General features: G+C 36.7%; 3 protein-coding genes and 1 pseudogene across 3 annotated transcripts; 2 read left to right on the top strand and 2 right to left on the bottom strand.

The window, feature by feature from the left end:
* Positions 1 to 8092: 8092 nt before the first annotated feature.
* LOC120132903 lies at positions 8093 to 9397 on the bottom strand. Its single transcript, XM_039149594.1, has 3 exons — positions 9119 to 9397; positions 8737 to 8791; positions 8093 to 8544 (listed from the first exon to the last, which is right to left on the bottom strand). Exons 1-3 carry the CDS (start codon positions 9320 to 9322, stop codon positions 8186 to 8188), a joined length of 618 nt encoding a protein of 205 aa, XP_039005525.1. The 5' UTR covers positions 9323 to 9397; the 3' UTR covers positions 8093 to 8185.
* Positions 9398 to 10663: 1266 nt separating this feature from the next.
* LOC120132901 (UPF0187 protein At3g61320, chloroplastic-like) lies at positions 10664 to 12417 on the top strand. The gene is made up of 4 exons (XM_039149592.1): positions 10664 to 11409; positions 11502 to 11669; positions 11764 to 11970; positions 12044 to 12417. The coding sequence occupies exons 1-4, from the start codon at positions 10708 to 10710 to the stop codon at positions 12230 to 12232; spliced, it is 1266 nt and encodes a 421-aa protein (XP_039005523.1). The 5' UTR covers positions 10664 to 10707; the 3' UTR covers positions 12233 to 12417.
* Positions 12418 to 12755: 338 nt separating this feature from the next.
* LOC120132902 lies at positions 12756 to 14208 on the top strand. Its single transcript, XM_039149593.1, has 5 exons — positions 12756 to 12985; positions 13076 to 13113; positions 13210 to 13442; positions 13647 to 13776; positions 13854 to 14208. The coding sequence occupies exons 1-5, from the start codon at positions 12832 to 12834 to the stop codon at positions 13977 to 13979; spliced, it is 681 nt and encodes a 226-aa protein (XP_039005524.1). The 5' UTR covers positions 12756 to 12831; the 3' UTR covers positions 13980 to 14208.
* An 874-nt stretch (positions 14209 to 15082) lies between these two features.
* LOC120132899 lies at positions 15083 to 17469 on the bottom strand (annotated as a pseudogene).
* Between the last annotated feature and the right edge of the window lie 513 nt (positions 17470 to 17982).

Here is a 17982-nt window from a genome sequence, read left to right as displayed (position 1 = left end):
AGTAGAGGCTGGATTCAGTTACATAGGTAGATATCAGGGTCACTGTAAGATAGAGCCAGACCTGATTTCTGCCTTAGTAGAGCGGTGGAGGCCGGAGACCCACACATTCTATCTTCCGTGCGGAGAGTGCACGATCATGCTTGAGGATGTTTCTATGCACCTGGGGCTTTCGGTGGATGGAGATCTGATATCGGGAATAGCTTCCGGTTCTTGGACTACTTTGTGTCGGGATAGTTTAGGACGTGTCCCGAAAATTTTTATCGGAGGTAGGATACCGTTAAATTGGTTAGATGCCAATTTTCGGGAGTTGAGCGCAGACGCCTCTAAGGATGAGGTTAAGATGTATGCACGGGCATGCATACTGCAGCTGATAGGAGGGTTGCTGATGCCGGACAAATCGCACAACCTAGTTCACTGCATGTGGTTGCGACATCTTAACGACTTTCGTCTCGCCGGATCATTCAGTTGGGGCTCGGCAGTTTTGGCTTTGCTGTACATGGAGATGTGTGGAGCCACTAACTACAGGCGTAATACTATCGGCGGATGTCTCCTGCTGCTGTAGTCTTGGGCATGGTATCGATTGCCCTTTTTATGTCCTGTTGTGAAGAACCCATTCGTATTTCCACTACTTCTGAGGTAATTATAAAACTGATTTTGTATATTAATAATTTTATACAGCGTATAACAATTTTTTCCCTTGAATATGTGGTCTACTGATAGGAAAAATCATCAGGAGCTACCTGATGATTTAAAAAAAATTAGGGTGCTAATCGATCAGAAGGCTGACACACAGGTATGAATTTTAATGTTTAAAAATCGATTTTAGATTATAGTTATATAATTAGATTATTATTTTGATAAAAATTATATATTATTTGTTTTAGTTTGAATGGGTGCCACATTCTACTGATGATGTGAGGGCGGTGAACCCACCAGAGTTGAGGGGTCCATCAGATGTTTGGATGGCGATGGTCCCTCTGATCTGTTATACGGCCGTCGAGTGGCACTCTACTGATCGCGTGCTCCGACAGCTTGGTTGTTTTCAACCAATTCCGGAAGCACCTCGCAAAATAGACGCGACAAGACAGATACAGATTGGCTGGTGAGGCATCATGAGTGGGTCGTGTTGTGGGAGAATCGACATTGGCGCCTTCCACGTAAAGAGCCCATTTTTACTGACTTATTGATGTATGTTGAGGATTATTATGAGTGGTTCAACAGTAACGGGAAACCGTTTCTACTTCCCGAGGATGCACGAGGGCAGACCTTTCCACGACGTCGATAAAGACGTTCACCGACACAGCACCATCGTCCCCCGACTCGTGGACGGAGAGCAGGTGCTTCCGGTTCATCCTCAGCTGTACCAACAGGACCTTCCCAGCAGCCACCGCAACCATATATGATGCCGCAACCATATATGATACCGCCATCGCCTTTCCATTACCAGATGCTGCCGCTACCGCCTTCACCTGGTTTTATGACCCCGCCACCGTCACAGTCACAGATGACCCTTCCTGGAGGCTATTATGGGTTTATGTTTGCAGATCTGACTTGGGGTTCATATGTTGGATATTTGGCGGGTTCATCCTCATCACCCATGGCCGCAGCACAGACACCTCCTGTACAGTTTTCACACTCAGCGATGCCTGGGTTTTCCCAGTTTTCGCATGCCGGTGGGATAGTCAGTCATACACCTCCAGGGTCCTTATTCTTTGGAGGTGCTTCATCGTCATCAGCTCCTCATCAACTTGATGTACCTGCTCAGGACGATGACGACGATGACGATGGTGACGACGACGACGATGATGACAACGAGGAGTCAGAACCAGTGATACGAAGAAATCCTCCTCGAGACCGACAGCCACCGCCATGCAGAACACATTCGCGACGCAGGCATCGATAGATTTTTTTTATTATATTTGTATTTACTTTATTTTGTTTAATTGTAATTTTTTATTATTTCTCATTTAATACTTACTTTATTTTGTTAAATTTGTTGGACTTTTTTTAATATATTTTAGTTAATTTTTTTATTACCATTTAATATCAGTTATTGTAATTTGGTTATCATTTACCATTTAATTCTTATTGTAAGTTTGTTGTATTTAAATATCAAATTGTTATTAGTTTGATAAAATTTAATAATTTTGTTCGTTTTTTTAATCTTCATCAGCGATTATCGAATGACATTAACTTGAAGTAAATGCAAATTAAAATACAAGAATTATTATTTGATAAACAAATACATCATTTCCTCATCAATTGTTACTTGATGACAACAGAAGTTGACATGTTTTTCTAGTGTGTCCTGGGTTTCTACAATGGCCACATCTTCTGTCTTGTCTAGATCTTTCTCGAATATCCATATCGCAATGAATTCGATTGGATTTTGGACGACCACGCTCCCTCAATAAACTCAGATTTGGTACAATCGAAAGCCAATCTTAAACCTCATCAGGGTCTTTGTCATTACCTATGGGGGGAACTCAAATTCGTATACCTTAAAAACTTCAGATAGTAGGTATACGGGATCCACAAAATGGTTATAGTCTTGACGTGTATGCGAGCAAGCTGCTATCACATGAGAGCATGGATACTTCAGAGCTTGAAAAAACCGCAGTCGCACGCTCTGTCCCTTAGATTTACTCTTAACGACACAACTTCAATCCCTTAAAGAGGTCGGGGCAACTCTGTGACACAAAACATTTCATGCCTTCTAGAGAAGCTTGTTATAGACATTCCATTTAATGCAGCAATTTTTTTCTGTATATCTGCAACTAATCTAGGGTGATAGACATGACCGCCTTGCATCCAGGTTTGAGCTTGTCCCCCGAGCTTCGCAAAAAGCGCCCCCAAACGAAAATATATAGTTTTTACCAAAGCCGCTACAGGTAAGTGACGTGCACCCTTTAAGATTGAATTGATTCCCTCAGCCAAGTTGGTCGTCATGTATCCATATCGATATCCACCATCATATGCGTTCGTCCACATTTCTTTATCGATTAGGCTGATGTAATCGTATCCTTAATCATTCTTCGCCTGCAAATCTTGAAGCATTGATTCAAACGTTCGAGGAAGTAGTTCGTAACCTGATCAAAAAATGTATAACTTACTAACTTGCTTTCTTTGCAAAATTAAAATGATCAAAAAATGTATAACTTACTAACTTGCTTTCACTTACCCATGCGCACAATTAATTGACGCTCATCATTCTTCTTGTACCTTCCATAATAGTTCGCAGAAATGTGTCGGAGATAATACCTATGTTGGACAAAGGGTGGTTGCCACATTGGACCCAAAGACTCAATTGCTGCTTTGATCCTAGCTCCGCGATCTGAAATGACACAATTTTTTCCCTCGTGATAACATGTGCACGTAAATTTCAGAGAAAAAAGCCCAAGAATCTGTATCTTCTCCTTCGACAATAGCAAAAGCAACTGGAAGAATGTTGCGATTGCCATCTTGGACAACTGCCAATAATAAAATTTGCTTGTATTTTCCATACAAGAAAGTCCCGTCGATCTGGACCACAGGCTTGCAGTATTTGGCAGCATTAACGCACTGTGGGTAACTCCAAAAAACCCAGTAGAATTGGCATCGATCACGAAGAACTCGATCATTATGGTATGAATAGGAGGTTTCGAAGTCCACAATTATCCCAGGATTCAACGTCCGCACCAGCCTAAACCAACCTGGAAGTTCGTTGTAAGATACATCCCATTCGCCATGAAGTTTGACAATGGCATTTTGTTTTGCCAACCAAGCTTTTTTATAGGAGACGGTGTACCCATACTGCGATTGTATAGCTGAAATCAACACTGCAACAGCTATATGAGAGCTTGCTTTTACCATGGGCATGATGGCTTGGCATATCACTTCAGAGTCCAAGTTCAGATGATCTTGGTTGACCCCTCCAGCACAATATGTGTAAGGACCGTTGTATACTGTTAGTTCTCATATGTTGTTTTCCTCTTCATTTTCGATACGTGAACCATCTAATTGCATCCGTTTTCACGTCGGGCACAGTAGCATACATATTTTTCGGTCGTCGATTGGTTGACTCTGGACTGAACAGAATTACGGATATTGTAATTTTTGATAGCCATCATCGCTTCTTCTTTTCTTGAAAACTCCATGCCTAAAGATAACTCACCATTATTTATTGATGAGTAATATCCATAGTCACCGAGATGAGGCATATCCACAAATTCTGGCCCATACATTGCACCATAATCAGCTTCATACATGTGTGCAGGAGGGTCAGTTTGTGCCACATTTCCTGGAACTTCATCATCATCGGAGTTGAATTGCGGTGATTCTGGGTGAATGAATAGTCCAGTCTCAGCATCATTCGCACCAGGCTCACGAAGCGGTTCTTCTGGTGGAGATGATGGTTCCTCCATGCTCTCCACATTTAGGTCGAAGAACCTACTATTTGCATGCATTCCCCTTGAACTGGAAGGCATATCGACATTGAGATCGAAAAAGCTCGCAGTCGAATGCCTCCCCATGGAGCTTGAAGCCATCGTGTCAAATGGAAACTGCACAAATGGTTGCGTCGATGACATCTCCATATGGTCAAAAAATTTGCAGATGAATGTCTTTCTCTTGAACTGAACGCGGTGTTGCCATACGGATTGTTCGTGGACCCACCTCGGTATATATCGTAAGGAGTTGCGGATGAATGTCTCCCCATTATGGCATTAAAATCATTACACATTATTGTAGTCGGGCTGTCAACTTTATCAACTTGTTCAGCCAGCTCATAGTTTGAGCTTAAAGATTGACCCCGAACAGCACGCACTTGAACAAAATATGCATACATCTCAATAGCGGCGTCTGAATAATTACTTTGAGCTTCAACCATCATTTGAACATCATCATTGTTCGAAAGTTTGAACGCTGTATAAGTTAATGGCAACAATGATGTTGAAAATCTGTACTGCAACGACGACATTCTTCTGTTACTTCCAATATGAATCTTTCTCGAAATCTTCGTTATTAGTTCCTCAAGAGTTATGTTTCTCTTGAATGATATTTTAACACGCTCATTTGATACGAAAACAACGCCGATTTCATCTTCTCGAATTTCACCATCATAATAAACAATAGTTGAAAGTCGCGCCATTCTTTGAGTTTAAAAGTGCGGCAATATTATATCTGCAAAAAAAAAACTTAAACAAACCTGATTAAATAAATTATATATGAACGAAAATATAACACAATAATTTTTTTACACATCAACGTAAATAATTTAAATAATATAATTTTATATTATTACTTGCACCGCAAAACTATTTCGACGTATGCTCCCGCTTTTCAATTTTACAAACATAAAAATTAATTGAAAATAATTAGTATAATATTTTTTTTCAAATAATGATAATAAAAAATAAGTATAATTAAAAAAATTATAACAAAATTACCTTATAACGAAAAATCGCACGAACTTCTAAATCAAATTTGAGAATATTGCAAGAATTATTACTCGTTGACGGAATTATTGTATTAATTTATAAGAGAGGAGAGATGCGATGAGATGTGAGCTGGAGGAGTGTATTTATAAGCATATAAGGCGCGGTAACTGCACCGCGCTATATGTAATTATTCAGATAAAAGATATAGCGCGGATCAGAGACCGCGTTAAATATAATTTTGGTACGGCGTATAGCGCGGATCAGGGGGTGCGCTATATCCACGTGGCGTCAAATCACCGTATATCGCGGGACAGGGGTCGCGCTATACCCACGTGACGCCAACTCAGCATATAGCGCGTTGCAGGGGGCATGCTTCCCTGCTAAGGGTGTTAGATCAAAAAATATAATTTTACCGGTGTTAGATCGATAATAATACCGATCACCGGTGATATACTGGGAAAATAGCCTGTTTATTAGTTGCTACAGATAGCTACTTTGCATACAACAGTTCTTATCGGGATTCATATTTTTCTAGGGTAGAGTTTTCTCTCTGTAGTCAATGATGTTCTCTCTCTCATTATCTAAAAAGTTATTGACGTATTGTTTTGTTATCTCTAGCTCCTTCCCCTTCTCCTTCTCCTTCTCCTTCTCCTTCTCCGTCTCCGTCTCCGTCTCAACTACGTGGGAGTATGAGTGATGGTGTTTTGATTCGATAGAGAGTGGCAATGGCCGGCTTAGAACATAGGATTGTAAACTTTATTTTATATCGTTTTTATGAATTTTAAAATGTATTAAATTATTAATTTCAAAACGGTTTGAGAATATAACCGTTTTTATATTGGTATAAAGATAAAAGAATAATGTATTTTTATTTTATTTATTTATTATTAAAATTATTATTTTTTATTGTTTATGATATGCGATAAATATAATGCGATATCTGTTTAAAGATAACTTTCAACTATATGATATTAAGAACGTTTACACTCCTAATATTCTCGATTCTCGGGACTTCAAGGAATAATAATATATTTTTACCACAAATAAATTTATTTTTTATTTTAGATGTTGATAAATTTATTTTATCATTTTTATTTTATTAATTGATTCTTTAATAGTCTTAGGGAATAATAACAATTCTTTTACCATCAATAAATTTATTTTTTATTTTAGATGTTGATAAATTTATTTTTTTTCATTTTTAATTTTATTAATTGATTCTTTAATAATCTTTGATGATAATTTGTACAGAGGTAATTTTGATTATGATGTCCATAATTCTTTTATTTTTTATAAGTTTTTTTTTTTATAATTATTTATTCTTATGACATGATTCTTATGAATTTTGATATGTTTTTCATATATATATTTACAATCGTTTTGGTGCTCACACAAAGACCTTCATAATATTTATTTTTTTTATTGATATGTCAGTGATAGAGTATATTCCTTCTTTAGTAAAAGATTATTTGTTGATATAATTAAAATTATATAATGAAATAATTTGCTAGATAGCATGGTTCACTCATCCCTCCTTTATCATTTGTAAATCATATATCGTTTCATTTAGCAGAGATAAATGAACTGCATAAGATGGGAACATTTTCATGTCAATAAACCAAGGCTGGTTTGCATTTTCAAGTGGGAAGGCACAAACAAGTACAAAGAATTACATATTGCAAAACATTGAAACCAGTCCCTCACTGCCTCAGTCATATCCAACAAGAGTTTAGTAGCTTATACAACAGTTCCTGGCTCGGCCAGAACGAAGAAAATCATCTCGAATACACACTATTGACTCTACTCCAATGGAAACAACTATCCGAGGAGTTTTTCCCAGGATCCAGTACACTATTTTCCAGATAGTATACAAATCTACAAAAAGTTCCCATCAAAGATAAACTTTTATGAACCCTCGACAAACTTCTTGCTTTCACATCAAGTATCCATACCATAGTAAGCATAGTAAGCGTTGCTCATACAAATTTCAAAAAATTTCACAGCTCGAAAGAAACGATTCAAGGAAAACATGTATATCAATCAGACTAGGCTGTAAGGCATCATGTTATATATCTTATTGAATTTGCACCATAAATCAAATGATATTAACAAATGAAAAACCTAATGATGCAGTATGGTCTGGCAGTTTGATCATAAAGCTTTAGACAAAATGAATATCATACGGTAATTCAAAGCTTTGAGTCAGTGGATGGGTTCGGAGACGTAGCCATCTTAAGCATTGCTTCTTGAGTCAATGATACAAGCTGCAAATCAACATACGAAAGTATGATGAGAGGCTAAAGCAGTTTTCCTCGGTTCTGAAGCTTTGAACCCAAAGACATTTTGCTTCCCTAGTGTTAACTTCTGTGACAGAAGAAAGAAACTAAAGACATGAGAGGCTAAAGCTGTTTCCCTCCGTTCAGAAGCTTGTAATTTCTGTATAGATCATAGGATCTTCTTTTATGTCTTGCTAATGTATGCGGTTCGTATGACACATGTTTATTAAATAATCATCTATTGGCTCTATTTCTCACTTGATGTCAATGGTTCTCCATGTTTTCCGCGTTCGAGAACCATTGGAATTAGAGAGATGACAAGAGTATGAAGCAATGTTAGAAATTCAACCTACAGATCCCCGAATGGGAAATCCGCAAAATGTACGTTAAAAAGCAAGAGTTATACAAATGACAATCCCCTAATGTTAAAGGTTGAGCTCCAAAAGCATTTACCGTTGCAAGATTTAGCCCACAATACATGTCAGACAGACTTCACACTCCTCCTAAACCTGAACTTGCTTGAGCACTGCGAAATGATTCCTTTGTTACTCCATAATAGAGCGGTTTATTCCCTGTAAAGGTGATAAAGTTCCACCCAAAAGCCGACCCCCCAACAATATAAGTCCCTGGAGCTTCACCATCTTCAGATTGTAGTTTCCCGGTGACACCACTCGACTGGAAAGTCTTGTTTTTGGAAGATACTGCTGGTGCTGGCCTAACGACCTGCTGCTGCTCGTGGGGCTTCTGCTTCATTCCGGTTTCACCTTGTAGTGTCTGGCCTCCGGATTCATTGTTACTTGTCTCCATGGAGGCTATCATCTGCTTATACAATTCTACCAAATGCTTCGTCTCTGCAAATCACAAATTTGAAATGCATAAGTTTTCGATTATGAATCAAACAAAAATATCATATGCACAGAGTGATCACCAACGATGGACCCTTCTAAAGAAATGGTTTCCATGACAAAATGTTCACCATTAGCAGCTAGCTAACTGCAAATCTTAACAGTTGCAAAACTTAACAAAGCGTATTGTGAGCTTACTTTGTTTGATTTCACCAGCGGCCTCGCAATTTCGAAAATCAGGCGCCCGAAGAACCTTCAAGGAATATAAAAAAATCCATATCATATCAACAGAACTAACAACAATAGTTTAAACTTCAACAACTATACTTGGTTAAAACATAAATTTTCGAGTTCACGAAGAGAAACCCACAAAATAAGAACTAATAATCCAAAATAAAGATTTGAACAATTATAATCTAATTACACTGCTTTATACTAATTATTGGAAAAACCGAAACTTGATCCTAAAAAGGGTTTCTTTTCATCTAATTTTAAACCAACATGCAAGAGGGAGGGGGATAGACAATAAAAACCATACAAAAGGAAAAAAAAGGAAAATGTTGGAAATATATGAAAATACCTCGACGAAATGAGGACGAAGATCTTTGAGAACAAGGCGCATCTTGAAATATGGCGAATTTTGGACTTGATCATTGCCGTTTTCTAGAGGTCTTTTCTTGCTAGCTGGCTGTTCCCGTGCCGTTGGTGGTGGCTGAGGTGGAGGAGCTGATGTTTGAGCTGCGGTTGCTGTTGGCGGGTTCGCCGCTGCTTTCGTCTCTTCCATTTTCTCAGTTGCAAATAGCAAAAATACCAGTTAACCCCAGGGGTTCGCTTATGGACACCCTTTTCAAACCTTTCAGTTTCCGATCTTGCTCCGACCCAACTCTCTTCTAACAGGTCCAATTTGTACCATGAATCCTTATATTATGTATAAAATATGGACCTTCAAAAAAAATGTATAAAATATGGATTTATTACACGTACCACGACTTGATCAATTCTACTCTTTACATTTTAAAAAAAATAAATAAATAATATATTTAAATTAAATAAAGTTAAAATGATTATATTGAGGAATAAAATTAAACATATAATTTATGTATAATACCTGAATTATTCTACTAATTTAATAGATTTTACTATCATTATTTGAGATCAAATTTTAAAATTAAAAAATATTTATATTGAAAAGAATTAAATTAAATTAAATTAATTAAATTTTAATTTAATTTAATTAAGTTAAAATATTTATATTTTCAAGAGCATTGATTAAAAAGTAATATTTCAGAACCAATGACTAGTTGGTCTAGTGAGATGATGAAATACTAAATTCCTTAAACAATGTCAATGGTTTGAATCTTAGCGTTTGTATATAGAGAAAACTGAGCAGAGAATATCGCTCCCATAATGGACCTCTGCAAACCCCGATATGAATTAATCGATTAATATATTAGATACCAATAATTATTTTTTTTAAAATACTATCTTAGTCATTAATTTTTAAAGGGTTATTATTGTAGAAAAAAAAACAAAAATAAGAAAATCAAAAAATCTATTTAAACCATAGTATGGTATTTAATTTGTTTTAGATTTTTTTTTTATTTTGCAGTTTGATTTCAATTCGATTTAGATATTTAATTTTATAATTCGTTTTGATTTCAATTTTTTCGTATAAAATTTGTTTGTTATAAATCAAACCGAATTAAAAAGAAACATATTGACCTAGATCAAATTCATTTTGAATATGCTATAAGAGACTTAAATAAACAAATTCCTATAACTAATACTTTTTTATACATTTAAACTTATATATTAGCATTTGATTTGAACTTAAAACTTATTTTTAAAAAATTAAAAATAAATTTAATCATAAATAATATGTATATATATATATATATATAATACAATTTAATCCATCTTTTTATATATAAAAAAATAACCTAAAACCCTCACTCTAATCATGTCACAAAATCTAGGACATATAGTGTGCCGTTAACAGATGGGAGCATTCTCGGTTTATCCGAACATGTGTATGAACGTCCTTCACAAGCATGATCTACAGCTGTCTTAAACTTACCCACTCCTGCCCACTTTTAACTGTTTTTCACTCCTTTATCCTTGGAAGCCCTAACGATACAGCGGTAACATCCCCAAACCCCGATTCTTACAATGGCCCAGTCTTCGAAGCTCTCCCTCTCTTCCACCTTCACCCCCACGCCCTTCCTCAACTTTCGCTCCAACTCCTCCCTTCCCACCAAATTCAGCCGACAACCCTCTTTCAAGATACTTTTCTCCGCTTCCCAACCACCGCCGCCGTCGCTGCCACCGAGCTCGAAGCCCACCACTCCCGATAAAGCCCTGGACCTTGTCTCCCTCCTCCGTGCTATCCCGGACTGGGCTGATCGTACTCAAGAGCGTGGAATGGAACAAAACCGCGCTCTTTACAACCACGAAAAATGGGTTCATCACAGAAGCTCACGACGTCACCTTCGGCATTTACTTTCCATTCTACAATCGCGTGTCATCTTATCACTGGTTCCACCTGTTTTAGTTTTTACTTCGGTTGCTATCGTCGTCGCCACTTACAACACCGCCGTGAATTTGCATTGGTTGCCCGGCTTTTTCCCGGTTCTGAGAGATTCTTCGTTGCCTTATCAGTTGACTGCGCCTGCATTGGCTTTGCTGTTGGTTTTTAGAACCGAGGCCTCGTATTCAAGGTATGAAGAGGGAAGGAAGGCGTGGACTATGGTAATTGCAGGCACAAATGATTTGGCAGGGCAGGTAATCGCCGGTATTGACAATTCAGCTGATGATCAGCCCATTAAATCTGCTCTCTTGCACTATATCATGGCTTTTCCTGTTGCACTTAAGGTGAATTAAAATAAAATTAAATAATTGAACATTTTGCATGAACTATGAAGGAAATACTGATCGATTCGACGATACTGGCGTTTCTTTTGCAGTGTCATGTTCTGTATGGCTCGGATATTGGCAGGGATCTTCAGAATCTGCTTGAAGTAGATGATTTAGCAGTGATACTGAACTCGAAGCATCGGCCTCGCTGCATAATCGACTTCATTTCTCAGAGCCTTAAAGTGCTGAACTTAGAAGAATCGAAGAGAACTATGTTGGTATCTCCCTTGGACCATTTGAACTTAACCATGGAAAATATCCATCTTTATCTCTACTTGATTGCAGTAGTATTATGATCCCATTTCATTGCAGGAGTCAACAATCTCATGTTTCCATGAAGGAATCGGTGTATGCGATCAACTCATGGGGATTCCGATCCCTCTATCGTACACTCGGTTGACATCGAGGTGTTTGGTCCTTTGGCATCTTACTCTTCCTATCAAACTATGGGATGATTGCCATTGGATTGTTGTCCCTGCTACTTTCATCAGTGCTGCTTCCTTGTTCTGCATAGAAGAAGTATGCATCTTTTCTGGTGTTATGGGTTTTTTTTCTTTCGTTTCGATCTTTAAAAGTTTCGTTCGTGTTGCAGGTTGGTGTTCTTTTCGAAGAGCCGTTCCCCATGTTATCCCTTGATGAGCTCTGCATCTTAGTGCAGAACAATATAAAAGAAACGATCGCAACAGAGAATGATATTCAAGCAAGGGTAAAGGGGAAAAGAAAGTGGCATTCTTACAAACATTCACCTAATGGTTGCCCCAAAACAGTGTTAACAGGGTAGTTGGCAAAGGTTGTGCATATTGTGAAATATATATTTTCACATTGATTCAAGGCTAACTATCTTTGCCTTCTGCTACCTAGAATCTAGATGTACATAGAGTATGGTTGAACCATGCAAAAAGAAACGATAATCGTAGGATATCTATGTATACTTTACACAATTTTCTGATAAATACAAAATAAATGGGCTTCTTGTTTATGTGAAACCATTCAAGCCACAAGTTCTGCAACTAATTGATGCCATGTCACATGGTATTCCCCCATGGTGGAGTTCTATGGAAATGCTCGATGAAAGCTTTTCTTGGATTCTCAAGTAAACTAATTAAAATACTTGGGTTCGATAATAGAATGAACCTTTAAACTATATTTCCTTCACTGAATTGCTGAGTAAAATAAGGGTAAAAATGATACTTTAGATATCACATTTTACTAAAAAAATGATTTTTTAGTGTACAAATGCGAAAAATATATAGTTTAAGGGTCAATTCCTTAATAAGACCAAAATTTACATCCTCTTTATTTCAAGGGAATATCCGTATCCCTTTCTTTCACAGGATACGGAGTGGCTAGGGTTCCGTCAAAAGAAAAAACCTAACAAACATGGGAGGCAAAGGGAGGAGGAGGAGAGAGAAGAATTATAGAGCTGCTCATGGTGGTCCAGCCAGACTTCCGCCGCCGCCTGATCCCTCACAAGTCGAGGCTATACCTTCTAAACTCCGCCAAATCATGTCCTTCACCACCGATTCTCTCCACGGTTCCTCTTATCTCTTTTCTTTTCGTTATTAGTTTATTTCCTTCCCTTCCCTTCCACCTCTTAACGTGCACATCTTCTTTCCTTTTTTAGGTGAACACAAAGAAGCAGAAGGGGATGCTGGGAAAAAGGTAAAATTTATCATTTTAATTGGCTGGTTATGCGTTTCGTTTTGAGCTCAAGTCGGTTCAGATTTTAATTCGAGTGATGTAATTTTCATTGTGCAGAAAAAACAAGCGGTGAATGGAATTAAGCTAAAAGCTAATGAGATCAAAGATGGAAGTAATGATAAGAATCTCAAGAAATCTCGAGATTCAGATAGGGAGGAAGATACTATGCGGAGTGAAAAAGGTGGAAAGAAAAACAAGAAAAGGAAGAGGAATCAAGTAACCGATCTCCGGTTTGAACCCACTGTGGATAAGTTAAGCGGCAGCTCTAAACGAAAGGAGCGCAAGAAAAAGTAAACATTTCCTTGTCTTTTCCTTGCGTAATTGGCAATAGAAATTACATTAGAACTTAATCTTGGACTTCTGTCTAGAAATTGAAGTAGTATTATCCCACATTGTACTCGATATTTGATATGTTGAATTTTGTATATGTTTATTTTAAATGCTTTTTGCAGGCTAGATTGCTTGTCATTTACAAGAGTTTGATCCTTGTGTAGGTATTTTGAAGCAAAGAAGAAAAAACATAAGAATGCTAGAACAGAAGAGAACCTAGATTTTCCTGGAAGAGAGACTGTAAAATTCGGAGATGTGGTCGAAGCTCCGCCGAAATTGGTTACAGTACCCAAGGTAATCTTTATCCTTTGATATTACATCAATACTAGTGATTTTTTTCGTGTCCTAACTAGGAGTTGTTACTTTTGCAGGGATCAAAGAACTTACTCGATGCTTCCAAGGAGAGGCTTAGGTTACATGCTATTGAGACCTATAGGAGTCGCAAAGGATGGAGCTCGAGACCAGGGGCACCTCAACTACCTCCAGTAACTACATGATAATCAATTCAGCGCTATTTATATTTCCAGTGTATGCATCCCTTGACATTCTCTAGTTGTTTAAGCCTGCTTAACTATATGATGTCCACTTGTATGAGTGACCACCCTGTTGTTGAGTCTCGGCTCAATTTTGTTAGAGATAATGGATGTCCTTGATTTTGTTGAATCATAGCAAAAGATGCCCCGTTTTTAATTCATAGCACGCATATAGCAGTTCTTTCTTGTTTTATATTACATATATGTTTATGATTGAATTGAGAAGCTAAAGACCCTGCTAGAAGGCAGGAGTGAACTGAATTACTATTTTTAGAGCTTTACATTAAAGCCATGGGGATTTTGAATTTATTGGAATATTCTTGTAGGAACTGCGAGTAAAAAGTTAAAATGTGCAATTGTCTGTTACAATTGGTAAACTTATAGAATGTGCAATTGCTGGTTTCAATGAACTGAGCCAGCCAACTACGAAACCCTTGGTCAAATAAGCAATATATACCAGGTTTTTAAGTCATACATCGGTGAAATGCACGAACATGAAGGCTCTGCATGTTAATCAATTGAAAACAAAGGTCAGTTTTTTCACTTCTTCAGTCTTGAAACCACCAGTGAAACAATATGAGATCCAGAAAAGTGATCAAAGCGTAGAACGAATTGTAAAGTGCCCAAGTGTGTATTCTTGCGCACCTGGAAAGCTGTAAGCTTGAAAGAGATTTCTGATTGGAACATGTCATTCTTGTCAAGCCGTCTCTCCTGGTCTATACTCCTCTTGCATCGTCGGCAAATGAACTTCATTCCACCCATTGCATGAGGTTGATAAGCAACAATATCCCCTTTCATGACGCTGAACCTGTTGGGCAGAGTATCATCAGAGAAGCAAATCATTGGATCCTGCAATTGATGTGGTTCAGAAATTGATTTTCCGGAAATGTATTAAGAAGTTTCGGTAAGAGAATTCAAGGTTCATGGCAAATCATTGGATCCTGCAATTGGATCGATGCTTAGCATTCTTGGCTCAATTTTAATATTAGGTATTCATGGAAGTGTATTATTTTGCGATCTTCAAAACAAGACAGAGATGACCCAAATTCATATTTACAGAATACATTTTGTTCTTATACTCCATATATAAACCAGAAAAGCAAATTTATTTTTGGACATTTTTTCAAGGAAGTCTTGAAACTGGTGGAGTTGTCCTGGGAATAGCACGAAGATGAAGGCCTCCTTTCATATGAAGAGTGAATGTTACTTTGTAAATAGCATCTTTCATGTCATCTTCTAGCTTGAAGCGAAAGCAGCGAAGAAGTGCGATTGAGAATATCTTCATTTGTCGATACGCAAACTCTTTGCCTAAACAAATACGAGGACCCGCCTGTCAAACAATGCAAAACCCAAAGGCTTAGAATTTGAGGCATAAATGTATATGTTGTATTAAGAAAAGAAGATGGGATTGAAACATACATGGAATGATATGAATTTGAAAGGCGATTCGGGTTGAAAAACTCCATTCTTAAGCCATCTTTCGGGTCGAAAAACCTCAGCATCTTCACCCCAAATGTAAGGCATTCTACCCATGGCGTAAGCCAGGTAGGAAACCTCATCTCCTTTATTGATTTTGTGCCCATCTGGTAAAATATCATCCTCCATTGCACACCTTCCATCCTTTTAAATACCAATATTACATCAATATTATCAGGAATGGACACAAGATAAAATCTTATAAAAATTTTAGAGACTCGATATAATTACCATAGGTGCTACGGGGTACAATCTTAAGGTCTCGGTCAATGCTGCATGAAGATATTGCATCTTCTGAAGAGTTTCATCAGTTATTGATGCTAAGAAATCGTCTAAGTTAACATAACTTCTTCCGCCGCCGCTGCAGGTGACGTCCATAACTTCTTGCGCAACTTTTTCTTGCACAGATGGGTTCTTGCAGAGCATGTAAATGAACCAGCACAAAGCATTGGCGGTGGTATCTTTGCCAGCAATCATGAAACTAAAAATTATGTCCCTTAGATATTTATCAGTCATCGTTTCCGGGTTCTTCTCTTTCTCTGCTAAAAACCTCGAAAGTATGTCTTCTTTGACTGTCTTAAAGTCACCAGCAAGAAGAAGGGGAAAAAACATTTAGCAACACAAAGCATGAACCATCGGCTTCTGAAACTAAATTTAGAGCAAAAAAAAGTTATGACTCACGAGATCTGGGTTCAAAGCTAGTTGTTTCCTCTTGGTTCTTAGAACATTAAAAATAAAATCATCAATGATTTTGATGTTGTTCTTGAGGGAAGCTTCAGAACTGATGTTGAGAAACCTTTTCAGCTTCCACAAAGGATCAATATAACGAAAGTACAGCGACTCAGTTGCGTCATCGAAAGCTTTCATAAATTTCATCCCCTCATCTTTCTCGCTTGAGAAACTCATGCAATTCAAATCTACTCCAAACCCTACTTTAATTATCGACTCCATAGTGAATTTCATCAACATATCCTACACAAAAAACACGTTAAATACTGCGGATATATAAATTTTTAGTATTTTGATCCTTAAAAATTTGTCTAAATAATCATTTTGATCTTTATTTTTAGTATTTTAGTCCTAACATTTAAATTTTTAGTTAAAATGATAAAGGTTGAATGAAAACCCCTTAATTGACCAACAATCAATGTATATTACTGATATGATCATTTTACATATTTTAATTGTTAAAATATCATATATCAAGTCATTAAAGTGATGATATAACATATATCACGTCATTAATTAGATACATATGAAAATATTACGTCAACAACATGAATTAACCTTTAGTTAACTAATAATCTTTATCCTGGATATGTTATTTTAACTAAAATTTAAAATATTAGATATTAAAATGTCAATAAAAAAATAACATGAGTGAAAATGATATTTTAACAAACTTTAATGGTTAATTTTATCATTATGTTAAACAAATAGTGTCGGAATACTCACTTGGAGTTCAATTCCCTGGCCGGAAACCGAAAGCTCCGAAACAGCTATAACGAGTCTCGCAGCATTTCTTTTGAACACAGAGCAACTAAAATCTCTAAGAACTTTCGCCGATAACTCATGGCTCGCAAGCTTACGTTGCTGTCGCCACTTATCTCCATCGACGGCGAATATCCCATCTCCGAACAGGTCTGCAAAAATTTCATACGTGGATTTACCCTTGGCGTAGCTTCTGAAATTCGTTTTCAGTATGTGCTCGACGATTCGTGTATCGGTGGTGTAGAGTTCACTTCGGCCTAAATCCAGCAGCCTATACGTTCGAAGTTTTCTGGCAACTTGAGTTGGTGATCGTAGAGGTGGTCGAAGTAAAAGAGCATGTTGAAAACACTACCCTTCACCGGAGCATATTCTGGATCGTTGATGGATTTTCCGGTGAAGATTTTGACAACAAAAATGGATATAATTAAGAACACGAAGAAGAACGGCAAACCTATCAGCGAGAAGATAATTGTCAGAGTATCCATAGAAAATTCTACAATACATGCTACATATTGTACTGCAGCACTAATTTTATAAGGTAAAACTTTGACACGGTTATCAAACTATATTAAAATAAAATCCTTTTAAAAATTACAAAATATGCATTAAATTTTCAATTTTATTATTAAATGGATATCACATCTTTATTTATCATTAAAGGAGTAACGTAACATATTAAAAGTTCATTTTAATATTGTTTAACATTTTTAAATAATAATTCTAAAAAAATATTTATATATATAAATTCATAACTCAGTTTTAAAATTATAAAAATATTTTTTAAAGTTATAATTAATTTTTTATTTAATTATAATTATATTTGTAAAATTAATATTTTATATTTTTAAGATCCAACAATTTCAATTATCGAAAAACAAAATCATTTTTTTATCAAGTAACGCGATTCAATAATTTAACTTTGTTTAATAATTTTAAATTTAAAATATAATTCTAATTTTTAAAATAAGTTTTGAAAGTTTCATATTTTTAAAAAAAATAA

Source organism: Hibiscus syriacus, unplaced genomic scaffold (assembly GCF_006381635.1).
Source record: "Hibiscus syriacus cultivar Baekdansim isolate YM2019G1 unplaced genomic scaffold, ASM638163v2 tig00110570_pilon, whole genome shotgun sequence".
In the NCBI taxonomy this organism is placed as follows: Eukaryota; Viridiplantae; Streptophyta; class Magnoliopsida; order Malvales; family Malvaceae; genus Hibiscus; species Hibiscus syriacus.
The sequence above is the reverse complement of the archived record's forward strand: the minus strand, read 5'-3'. Positions and strand labels throughout refer to the sequence as shown.